Source organism: Acomys minous (genome assembly GCF_964271855.1).
Source record: "Acomys minous genome assembly, chromosome: 2".
Lineage (NCBI taxonomy): Eukaryota > Metazoa > Chordata > Mammalia > Rodentia > Muridae > Acomys > Acomys minous.
In genome coordinates, this window is record NC_140484.1 from 110,052,695 (window position 1) to 110,065,145 (window position 12,451).

The 12,451-nt window shown below is 46.6% G+C and overlaps 1 protein-coding gene across 3 annotated transcripts in view; it reads right to left on the reverse strand.

The window, feature by feature from the left end:
* SLCO3A1 (solute carrier organic anion transporter family member 3A1) overlaps positions 1-12,451 on the reverse strand; it is a 290,789-nt gene that overhangs the window by 49,483 nt on the left and 228,855 nt on the right. For all 3 annotated transcript variants that reach the window (XM_084756104.1, XM_084756103.1, XM_084756102.1), the window contains exon 5: positions 519-683. In XM_084756104.1, the coding sequence (XP_084612230.1) occupies positions 519-683 (165 nt within the window). The remainder of the gene's footprint in view (positions 1-518; positions 684-12,451) is intronic.

The following is a 12,451-nucleotide window of genomic DNA, read 5'->3' on the forward strand; positions in this document are numbered from 1 at the left end:
TTTATGCTGTTAAGATAATTCTCATTGCCTAATGAAAATCTACTACTCTTTTAAGATGTATTTTAGTTGCTTTCTACCCTCATATGTGCTTCAAAACTTCCCACTTTCCTTCCCGACCTTTCTCAACGCTTTGTACATATACTGCATATTTTTGTTCTTTATTATAATATGTTTTTGTTTTGAATTTTATTACTATTATTCTGTATGTGTATGCCATGGTACCCAAGTGGTCACAGGGCAATTTTAGGAATTGATTCTCTCCTCTAACTGTGGGTTCTGGGTATTGAACTTGGGTCATCAGCCTTGAGCAACAAATGCTTTCCCTGATGAACCATCTCACTGGCCCCATAATACATTTTAAATAATTGCCTCAAGTATGAAAATCTCACTCTGAAATTCTTTGTGTAGAAAGCTCACAGACCACTGCTATTGGCCTGACTTAGTCCTGTACTCTCTTGGGACCACCACACATTCTTCGAGTATGTTGGCACACCAGGAAGGCAATGAAACCCACTCACCGAGCAGCTGGTTGGCAGAGGAAGTGGTGAGGTTAAACTGCTGTTCCAGGTACTTGCCCAGGAAGGCAGCAAAGCCAGCCACGACAGCAATCTCCATGCAAGCAGCCAGGACGATGCAGGTGAACACAGGGTTTGAGAGCAGATGCTTGGTGACCTTGGGGATCACTGTGGGGAATGACAGAAAGCAAGGTCAAGGTCATACATGTTGAGTGCCTACTTTTTGATCTCCTTAGACTCCTCCTTGATGCATTTTTGCAAGTTCCCTTAAACAACACCAAGCAGGGTGGCACCGGGTGGCTCAGCCAAGAGTCTATATCTTGTAGGTCATTTGTAACTGAAAACTCCATCCTTAGAACACATACCAACATCTTGCACATTAAGCCATATTCTACTAAAACAGGCTACTGTACCTGACTTCTACACCACAACTTCAGGGGTTCAAGTCAGATATCTTTTAAGCAATTACAAAGGTTTTTGGTTTTGCTTTTGTTTTGATTTGTCCCTCACTCCACTCCAAAATGAAATCATTTTTTGGATTTTGTTTTCAAAAGGAAGCCTATAACATATACATTTGTAGATTTTATATATCAAAAATATTTAGTCATATGTCAATGTGCTCACTATATGGTCAAGATTTAGAACTATGCCCTAGATGCATGCTGAGAGAGTATGTTTAAGGTTTAAGTTCTCATCCTTACAAATAGGTAGGAGTAAATCTGGTCCTCCCCTCCCCAACACCCTGCTCAGCTCTTACCTGCAGGGCTGGAACATCCCAAGGGGGTGTGAGCTATCAACCTTGATTTGATCACACCATACCTAGTAACTAGTGGAATCAGATTAGATTTTTTTTTTTTTTTTACTGCTCAAAAATCCATAGTAGGAAGAGCCACAGCAGAGAGTCTCTGGCTTATAGTCTTGTCCTTGGGCTTTTGGTCTACTTCACGGTGCTGGGATGGTTCCAGGATGCCCTCCCCTCCCTCCATCCCCATCTCCAGATTGTTCTTGTCTCTGCTGCATCCACGTCTTATGTTAAGTCTTCATCTACTGTAATGCATCTACTGTCTGCTTTTAGCACACGTTCCCTGACTCCCAGGTGGGCTTTCCTCATTGTCCAACCTCACCTGGAAGAGGCTCCCAGACAGCCACAGGTTCTTAAGGATCCATAATAGTTGGCTTTGGTCACACACACTCTGAAGCTTATGGCCCATGTTACATCTCAGCAGGGCCTGGCGGACATGTGGGAAGGTTGCACGCTTCCATCTTGTTTACTTCTCTCTGTTTTCCTTACAGTATGGTTTCCTGAGCCAATAAAAAGTTCCTCCTACACAGCTATCTTTGAACAACTGGAGATACTTTGAGAGTAAGTACTCCGTTTGGGTTTTTAGCGATTAGAATCCTTGCCACATGGTCTTCAACCAGCTTTCCTCATTCATGCTGTGGTGACATAACCTGGATGGCTCTAGAGTAGTCTTGTCTCTTCAGCATTGACACCTTTACTTTATTTATTATTATTATTTGTGTGTGTGTGTGTGTGTGTGTGTGTGTGTGTGTGTGTGTGTGTGTAGGTGCATGTGTATAAAGGTCGGAGGACAGCCTTGGGTGTCAGTCCTTGCCTTTCGCTTTGGGACAAAGTCATCTCCTCATTGTCCTCTTCCACCTATGTCAGGTTAGCTGGCCCAGCAGAGGTGCTGGGAATTCTCCTGTCTCTGCCTCCCATCTCACTGAAGTTAGACACTTGTGTCATTCAGCCTGTTTATATGTAGGTTCTGTGGATTCAAACAAGGGCCCTCACACTTTCCTGACAAGCACTTTTACCCAATGACCCATCTCTTCAGCCCTTTGTTTATTTTGGTGTCTCTGCTGGCTACCGAAATCTATACATGCTCAATTCTGTTAGATAGAACTGTATACGATCTGGCTGTAACCCATGCTCATTCTCTCAGATGACCTTAAGTCACCTCTAAACGACTTTACACCAAGTAAGAGATAAATGCTGTAGGAGAAGTTGCTAGAGCACACTGTGGAAGGGGATCGTGATGAGGACGAAATTTGTACTTGTTCAGTAGAGATGCAGTTTTCCATGGAGTGTGCTTCAGTCAGCTGTTGGTTAGGTCTGTGAGTGGAGATCTTACACAGATGGAAGCCAGTGGTATTTACAAAATAATTAACCAAATACAGCTGATTCATCAAATGCTATGTGTTAAGACAAGTCAAATTGATTTCAAGTAATCTGAAGATAAGTCTTATGTAAACCGTACATAATTTTCTAAAAATATGTCAGGACGGAGGTGAAATGTAGGTTACTGGCAACACCATCCGAGTGGTGTGCTTGTCATTAGACTTGGGGCTGGCTGAGAATGTAGCTCAGTTGTAGAGTGGCCTTGCCTTGCAGGCACATAGCCTAGGGTTTGGTCTCCAGGGCTGCACAAACCAGATGTGGTGGCGCATGCTGGTAATCTCAGCCCTGGGAGGTAGAAGCAGGAGGATTATCAGAATTCAAGATTCTCCTCAGCATGAGGCCAGCCTGAGCTACATGAGATCCTGTCTCGAAGAGGGGAGGGGGCACATTGCTCATTTCCTATACTCCTGTTACTAACAAAAATGAGGCCTGGTGACAGGGCACACTTGTTTCTTTCTGTACACATGGAAAAGAGCAGACACAGATTCATATGGAGTTGGATTAAATATTAGAAAAGCCCAGTAAGTGTCTGTGGCCACATAAAATAAACAGGTGGGCTGAGAGCCTCACCCTGCACTCCAGGGTGATGAATTAGCCAGCTGTCCTAAAGAAGAGAGCTAATTACCCAGGCACAACTGCATCTCCTAGGAGACAAAACCTCTAAATGGCCCATCTAATTAGAATAAAATAATAATAGGAGACACGTAAGTTTTTAATAACGCTAACAGACAAGCTCCATGCATCAAAGTGACAGAAGAATAGGCTAGGGACTGGCAGACATACAAACCTTAAAATTTATCATCTCTGGGAAAGATATCAAGTTGCCAAAGTAAAACTCTCCAGAGAGGAGGAGGGTTTAAAGGTTTAGTTACAGCACTGGGCCAGATCAGATGACTGGGAGCTCAGGATTACTGTGGGCTGGGTCCTGGATCTCATGTCCGAAGGCATAAAGACAATAACCAGTGTTGGTGGCCTGGGCTGTTCTACATGTGTTTCTGAGGCTTTAGGAAAGTAGTGTTGTTAGGGTTAACTGAAAGAGCGCGCGCGCGCGCGCACACACACACACACACACACACACACACACACACACACACACAAATTAAAGCCAAAAGTTTACAAAGGGTATGAACAAAGACAGTGAACAAACAGCTTCAAGTCCTTGGAGTTCATGCCTGTACACTGTGCTAAAAGGGTTTCCTGGTCTTTATGGGCACGCTGTGTGTATATTTTACAGGCCTTTAAACATTTATGGCAATCTGACTTTTTAGAAGTATCATTTCAAATAAATGCCTAGGAGTGTTTGCTTTTAAAATCTGTGTTTAAATGTTAAGAAACTTTCCTTTGTTAAATCCATATTGTTTTTAAGCATTGTACAAATACTCAGAGAACTGTTGACTCTGCAGTGTTTAAGATGCGGCTTAACAAATACAGAAAATGAACACAATGGGCATACACAGAGGGTGATTTGTTCTTCACCAGCAAAGGTGTCTTGGGTATTAAGACTCCATCATGGTCAATCACTCTTGATGAGCCAAGGCAAATTTGAGACAGTATATGCCAAGCACGAGGCTATCGTGTAGTCAGGATAAAGTTCTGGTAGGTTATAGCCACACGGTGCAGAGAGTGCAGTATGGATCACACTGTGTGCTCACAGCACCTCCTTGGAATGGGTGAATATGAACAGGGAAGTCCTGGCTGCTGTTGCTCAGTGGCAGACACAACTGTCCCTTAGTCGCTGTGCTCTTTCAGAAGGATTGACATCTAGATTCTGGAAGGACAGCCAGCAATGAAGTGACATGGCTGGGACAATCCAGGTAGATGCTTCTCTACTATGCTTTCACTGTGGCATGTTTTCCTCAGCTGGAGTGCAGTCTCTATCTAGTGCAAGTCCAGAAGAATGAAAAGCTTCACACGCTCCCTGGATCACACCACCAGGAGCCTCTGGCAGCCAAGTGTATCTGGCTCCAAAATGGCACTGATAAGGATTTGAATCGAATTATCACATCCCTTTAGACCCCGACATCGCCTTAAACTTCATCATAATGTTCACGATCTGTTTGGGGGTCGGAAGGGTCCTGATTCTGCAAAGGCAACTTCAGTTACTAGGGCAATTCTGCACTTCTGCGAGGCTTTAATTATCCAGGACTTCATTCCATTCTGCAGGAGGGGCTCCTTGTTAAGACAGGAGTCTTCCTGCGTGTCTTAATGCCTAATGACTAATTTCTCCTTGAATTAGATGTGAAAATCATTAAGTTCAAGAATCACCGGACTGAAGGAAGGTCTGGGACACCTTTTTTTTTTTTCATGACCCTTTTTTCTTTGTGGCCAAGCTGATTGGCTTCCAGAAATGACAGCTTCCTGAGTTCCGCTTTCTTCCTCCTACATTCTTCCTCCCATCCACGATTTTATTGCAACAACTTGGAGCTATCAAAATCTGACTCCCTTTTCACAGCTTCAGCCCCACCTTCCATACCCTTTCTTGGAAACGAGGCCTTAATTAGCCATAAAAGCCAGTCTTTCAAGGAAGGAGTGGTCCAGACAAACAGAGACTGGTGAACCACAGCCAATGCAGGCCCCTGAACATCTGCATCCCCCTTAGCCATTTAACCCTCACTTATTGTTTGAGCCTTGGTACTGGAGCTGAAATAGAATAATAAACTTCTACCAACCAGGGAAACCTTTTCAGCTCTCTCTCTAGGAGCCTGCTGCTGTCACCAGCAGGAGAGCACAAAACTGAAAGAGCGCAGGGGAGCTGGCTCCATGGGAAGCAGGCTGCCTACTGTGAGCCCTCAGAAGACATTCCTGTGGGATGGAAGATTGTTCACTGTGGGTCCTTTAGGAGGAGAAAGGCAGATTTGGGGTTACCCTGAGGACTGATGTCATCAGAACATCGTCTATGTGCCAAATGCCATCCTAAGTGTTCACCATCAACTCATAACACAACCCTCACAATAAACATGATCTTGAAACCATTTAAATACTTTGTCTACAAGTGAAGAAGCTAAGGCAGAGAATGGTCCCACAATGAGAAAGGCATAGCAGAAACTCTAGCCACAGCAAAAGCCACCACAACACGTACTTGTGACAAGTGTGCCATTCTGTCCTGGATTCTCTAGGCTATTTTTATTATGAAGATCAAGCAAGCAGGCTAGACCCGTCAAGCACAAGTACAGCTTCACTATCACAATTAACAGTGATGCCCATTGGACTTGGATGCCCCAGCTGTATTTCTATTGCTGTATTAAGACACCATGACCAACCCAACTGGTAGAAGAGAGTTTATTTGGGGCTTAGGGTTTCAGAAAGTGAGCCCATTTATGGCAGCGCACATGGTGGCAGGTGGGCAGGTGGGGCAGTAGCAGAGAGCTCACAATTTGAGATACAATGGAGAAGGGAAGAAGGAGGAGGAGGAAAGAGGTGAGAGAGAGGGGGAGGAGGTGAGAGAGAGAAAGAGAGAGAGAGAAAAAGAAGGAGGAGGAGGAGGAAGAAGAGAGAGGAGGAGGAGAGAGACACAGAGAAGGATAAGAAGAACAAGGAGGAGTAAGAGAGAGAGAGAGAAAAGGAGGAGGAGGAAGAGGAAAAAGAGAGATGACAGAGAGAGAGGGAGAGTGCTAAGTGGCAATGGCATGGGCTTTTAAAACGTCAAACACACTTAACTCATCCTTCCCAACAGTCCCACCAACTGGGGACCAAGTATCCAAATATATTAGCCTATAGGACATTCTCATTCATGCCAGCTCATTGGGAAAAATGACCTGGCGTTATGCGGACCCGGGACTCAGTCCAAGATTTTTTGAAGAGAGGATCTAAGAAAGGGTGACAGGAGGGAGAAATGAAAGAGTTGAAGGGCTGAAGGAGGAGCTCAGCACCACAGAAAAAGGTTTGGGGAGGGAAGTGGGATAAAGTCAAATCAGGGGCCATGCTTGAGGGAAGGAGTCAGATGTTGTGGATTTAGATTCTGGGTTGAAGGCTCAGTAGGTCTGTGACTCATCCCCGCCCATCTGTGAAGGTGAAAGAAGACCTGAGTTCAAGCAACATCTGCTCCAGCAGCCCTGGCATACAGGCAGGAGCTCAATGACAGCCAAGGCTAGACGGCAGAAGTGAGCCCAAGGGAGGGGTCCCTGATGTTTGGACAGTGTCATGGAGTCACTGAACTTACATTGGCAGTTCATCTCTGTCAGTGGACTACCAAGTGACAGCTGGGAAAAGGCTGGGGCAGGGTTACCATGGCTATGGAGATGTTATACTGAGTTCCTGGGAGTCATCATTGGAGCCAAGGGCTTCCCAAATAGAGGCACCTCCTCCATAGAACCCATCCACAGGGCAGGTTAGGGGTCAAGTGTCCTAAGTTACTACCTCCCGGGACTTTGGGGTGCCCCAACAGTGGTTAATGTGGGGGATGCATGGAGATCCCACATGATTGCACTCTGAGTATTATCCTTTAGGCTCTACTGAACTTGGCCTCGACTTGCTTTTCTTTCACTAAGATGTGTTGCCACAACACTGCTCATAGTGTCAGGAAAGGAAGATGAGGCCAGTGTATGCAGCAATTATAGCCACAGCAGTCATCTCTGTGGGCCTACCACTGCTAGGACAGGACACCGTGCTGAGGGCTTTGCATCCATCCATCGTGGTGGCAGGGAGGTTTTTAGCATCACCACTTCAGACAGGGCACCAAGGCCCTTTAAACTCCACCTTGTACAGCAATGCAAAGCTGAGTGTGGAAGGGGGGGAAATATGGGCTCACTCACGTAAGCCTGAACTCTAGAACCCAAATTCTGAACCTTCAGGCTGACATGGGGATTTGAATCGAGTTGGGGAAAATGCTTTTTAAAAAGCTGAGTGGTCATGAAGCATTTCACAACAGCTAGGACCAAAGGGAAGAGAGCGGTGGAGAGAGCCAAGCAGATCATCAGAACCCATCACAATGGGGTGGGCGGAAGGAAGGAAAGAGGAGAAACGTAGGAAATTACTATGATGGAGGTACTAGAGTGATTCGGAGATGAAGGGCACACCTTGAGAAAGATGTAGCATTGTGACATATCAGTCTCCCAGCCAGTTCTCCATGTGCCTAAACCAGAGCTGCCATAACTGGCAATGATGCCTAGCCTCCTGCCCTTCCCACTGAAAAGCCACCTGAGAGCAGGCTCAACAGACAAGGGTACCATGCCCCAGAGGACCACATCCTTAATTAGGCAGGGAGGGTTAAATAATCTAATAACTAAATCACAAAGGCTTGGAGGAGCAACTTCCGCAGGCTTCTGAGAGGCAAAGGCAAACCTATGACCAAGCTATTACCGAAATCCCACAGGCTCATGTCTGTGGTGGAAGAGGGACAATTAGTCAAGGTAAATAATGCCTTGGCTCTGGGACCAGAAATCCAGACTAATTGCCTCTTCTCTTGTCACTCCCACTGACAATTGTGGAGTTGTCGAGACGATCCCCTTGGTAGAGAAAGGAAGGAAATCCAGGTGCAAGAGGAACCCAGAAGTGAGCGAGAATCTTCTGGAAGCAAGCACTTATCACATACTGGCCATGGGCCTACTGTGGCCCCACCAGTACAGTTGAAGCTGTTCCTTGTTCTCTGCCCTGGCCCTCTCTCATTACATGCTTACAGGAAGTAGTTCCCAGGTGTCCTGTACTTAGAGGGAAACAGGCACAGGACCATGCTTTCTTTCTTGGTAGGGAGAAAGTTGTGGCCTGGGTGAGCAAACAGAAAACCATTAGCCCAAAACAAACATGTAGAAGGAAACTTGAGTGCGAGCTGGAATGCACTGGTCTGGGCAGACCACCAGGAGGGCCTCAGAGAAAAGGTGTGGTGGGACCACTGACAAGCCCATTTAGAGCAAGAACTGAGTGAGAGGTCGGCTGTGGCTCCTCTATGGTGTCACCCAGTGTCTTCCATTTCTCCATGGATGGCCTGGGAAGCTCAGATTTACCCTGGGATCACAGAGCTATCAGGAAAAAGGAGGCTCGGAAACAGCAGCTGCTTTTTTAGATGAACGAGGCATATCTTTCCAAGGCAAAGACAGCAGAGAGAAAATGACTTAAGCAATAATGAGTTGTGCCAGCAAATGGGCGCCCTCACTTCACGCCTGTGTCTTAAGACTTCCTCTGTGAAAATGTACTCTGCCCTGGTGCCGTACAGGGCTTGCTGTTCCTAGTTCTTATGGGAGGGAAAACTCCAGCAACATGAGGGAATTCACTCCTGCAGTCTACAAAGACAAGAGGTGGTAACATTCTGGTAGAGCAAGCTGAGGCACAGCCAAACTCAAAGCCCAGCCCCTCAGCAACTTTCTACCATGTGTGTGCTTGCTGGCAGCAGGCCCTCCTGGTACTCATGTCACTGTGGGGGCTCCATCCTGCCCCAGCTTATTTGTGACTGTTCTCTCAGCACTTTACTTTACGCAAGTCCAACTATGGGGAAGCAGGGGCACAGCTCTGACCTGTCAGCCCTCCCTGGGGACCCAGCAAGGGTCCTCCTCCTCTTTGGCATTCATTTACAGTTAGCAATTTACTCAGAATGACTTCGGGGCTTTCAGACATCACCATGCCCAGAGCCTCTCCTCCTCCAGTCTGGGAACAGAATATCCTACAGGGTGGATACAAAGTAGTATTTTAAGACACCATGCAGGTGGTGCGGACTCAAACTGCTGGCGGGGGGGAAAACAGGGGTTTATAAAACAAAGTCCGGGCACTTTTATCTGAAGGTCAATGCCAAGGCTTTGATGATTCGTTCGTAATGCAACCAGGACTTCTGAGCTGTTTCAGATACCAAACACTTTGCTACACACGGGCCTGTGACCACCCTGCTCCAATATGGTAAAATCACATATTACCAACTAGATGCACATCTGGTTGTGCATCCTGCCATTGACTGCGCCCCACCCCCACCCTGGGCAATGTCATCGTCCTCCCTCTCATCCTTCCAGGTAGGCCTTCAATGCCAAGTCTTCAAGCACGTGCTCTGTAGCATCCTTCTGAACTTCCCATGGTCCTCTCCATCTTGTACCCTGCATTCTGGTAGCTTTTGCCAACGATCACAGAAGTAGTTCAGTCTCATTCATACAGCCCAGAGAACTATGGATTCAAATGAAGCCGTCCAGCCTTCCTTGGAGCTGGCCTTCTCAAAGCTGTTAACATGCTGACATAAAACATGACCCTCAAATGGGGAGAGATGGCTCAGTTGGCAAAGTGCTTGCTATGCAAGTCATGAGGTCTTGAATTCGACCCCCAGTATCCAAATAAAAAAACCTGGTGTCAACTTGACAGAAGCTACTTATGTGAAAGGAGGAAACCTCAATTGGGAAGAGGCCTCTATAAGATACAGCTATAAGGCATTTTTTAAAATTAGTGATTGATGCGGGAGAGCCCAGCCCATTGTGAGTGGTGCCATTCCTTGGCTGATGGTCCTGGGTTCTATAAGAAAGCAGGGTGAGCAAGCCACAGGGAACAAGCCAATAAGCAGCACTCCTCCATGGCCTCTGCATCATCTCCTGCCTCCAGATTCCTGCTTGTTTGAGTTCCTGTCCTGCCTTCTTTCAGTTGATGGAAGTGTGAGCCGATTAAACCCTTTCCTCCCCAACTTGCTTTTGATCATGGTGTTTCATCATAGCAATAGTAGCCCTCATTATGATAGCATGCTTGTCATCCTAGCATCTGGAAAGTAGAGACAGAGCTCTCCCAGTGTCTTACTCGCTAGCCAGTCTAGATAAATCTACTAGTTTCAGGCTAGTGAGAGCCCTATATGAAAAAAAAAAAAACTCAAACAAATAAAAACTAACAAAAGAACCACAGATGGCTCCTGAGAAATGACACACGAGGCTGAACTCTGGCTTCTACATGTATGTGCATATACATGCATGTCCATCTGCATACACATATGAACTTGCCTTCCTCCATAAAAACTGAGAAGGTCATAGGCAGGCTTCCACTTGTTTGCATAGCCACTACTTTCTCATTCTAATGTTCTTGGTCTGTTTCGATGACCCCCCTTCTGGGAAATGCTATCTTCTAGTTATTTCCTTTGCTTATTCACTCAACAGACATTCTGATACGCCAACCATGTCTGGCATCATGCTGGGTGCCCTCTCATGTTTGTTTCAGTGGCTTTGCTGAAGCAGCCACAGGAGAGTAGCACACTAAGAAACATGTCCCCCAATGCTCGTCGCCAGCAGGCCCTCCATGATAAAAAATACAATGAACCCACTGACCAGCTTGGTCCCTGGGGAATCATAACCACACTCCTGTGACACAGCAGGACATGGGCACAGCCTGGCACAAGGTGTTTTATCAAGGAATCAAGAACGAGGAACTTCACATAATATCTATAGGAAGAGAGAGGTCAGCTTTGGAGACAAATCATATTGAACATCATTCAGCAGGCAGCGTGAGACTTCTCAGACTACCGGCTTCCTCACATACACACTCGAATGAAAGGTACAGGCTCCAACAATGTGGCTGAAACCAACTGCTGAGCTGGAGATGAATGGAAGAAGCCAGGGCTGGAGCACAGTCCAGCAGACCCTTCCTGACACAGGTGGGTCACTTGTGGGCTTGTGGTGGCACACGTGCATGTGTGGTTCTTACCACATGTTCACAGGCAGGCCATACAGAAGGTGGAGCCCGGGTGGGTTGAAGCAGAGATGGCCAGGATGCTGCAGAAACCAAAGCTGCTCTGGGCCTGGTAATGCTCCTTCCAGGACCCCTTCACTCCTCCCCTTACCACACTGCAGAGGCAAGTACTATGTGCTAGAGAAAATGGCAGGGTGTTCACCTTCATGGAGGTACAACGGAAGGGATGCATCACCCATCCAAGAGTAAAGTGATCAGATGAGTAATGGGAGAGATGACGGGACTCACGGGACATTTGGGTCCTGATAGAAACCTAATGCAGTGGAAACTCCCTAGAATCTACAAGAGTGACCTTAGCATGTCAAGCTACAATAAAACTAGGCACATACCTTCATATTAAGGCTGAACAAGGCAATGCAATAGGAGGAAAAGGGTCCCAAGAGTAAGCACAAGAGTAAAAAACATCCCCACTCCCACCTTCAGGAGTCCCACAAGAATACCAAGCCGAGTTTGGTTGATATCCCTGGGAGGCCTGCTCTTTTCTGAAAAGGAATGGAGGAGCAGTGAATCTAGGGAAGAGGAGAAGTGTGTGTGTGTGTGTGTACTACTGGGAGGAGAGGAGGGAGGGAAAACTGTGATTGGGATATAATATGTGAGAGAATAATAATAGTAGTAATAAAATAATGATAATGATAAAAACAGGAGAAGAAAAAGTAAACTACCAGGGAAGGGGAGGGCTCGCTTGAGGAAATCAGGAAGCTGTGCTTCAGAAAAGGGCACAGGAAGCAGGGAGCAGGCAGGGGACAGTAGGGGGATTGTAAGGAGAGTGGGAGACTGACATGCAGAACAAGGTACACGTGAAAAGACATCAGAGGAGCCACAGCAGGGCTTTGCCACTGTCCCTTTAAGCAGCCGGTGGCAACATGATCAGGTGCTGCATCAGTTACCTTTCTAGTTGTCCTGAAGTGACATGAAGGGAGGAGGGCTTATTCAGGCTCACAGTCTGAGGGTACCACTTGCCCCAGTGGGGAGGGAGCCACAGCAGGCATTGGAGGCTACAGGTTGGTCACACTGTTTCCATGGTGAGGAAGCAGAAAGGATAAATCTTTTGATTTAGTCTGGGGCCGAGTTCCTACATTTGGGGTGGGTCTTCCTATCTGGAACTGCACTGGCACACCCA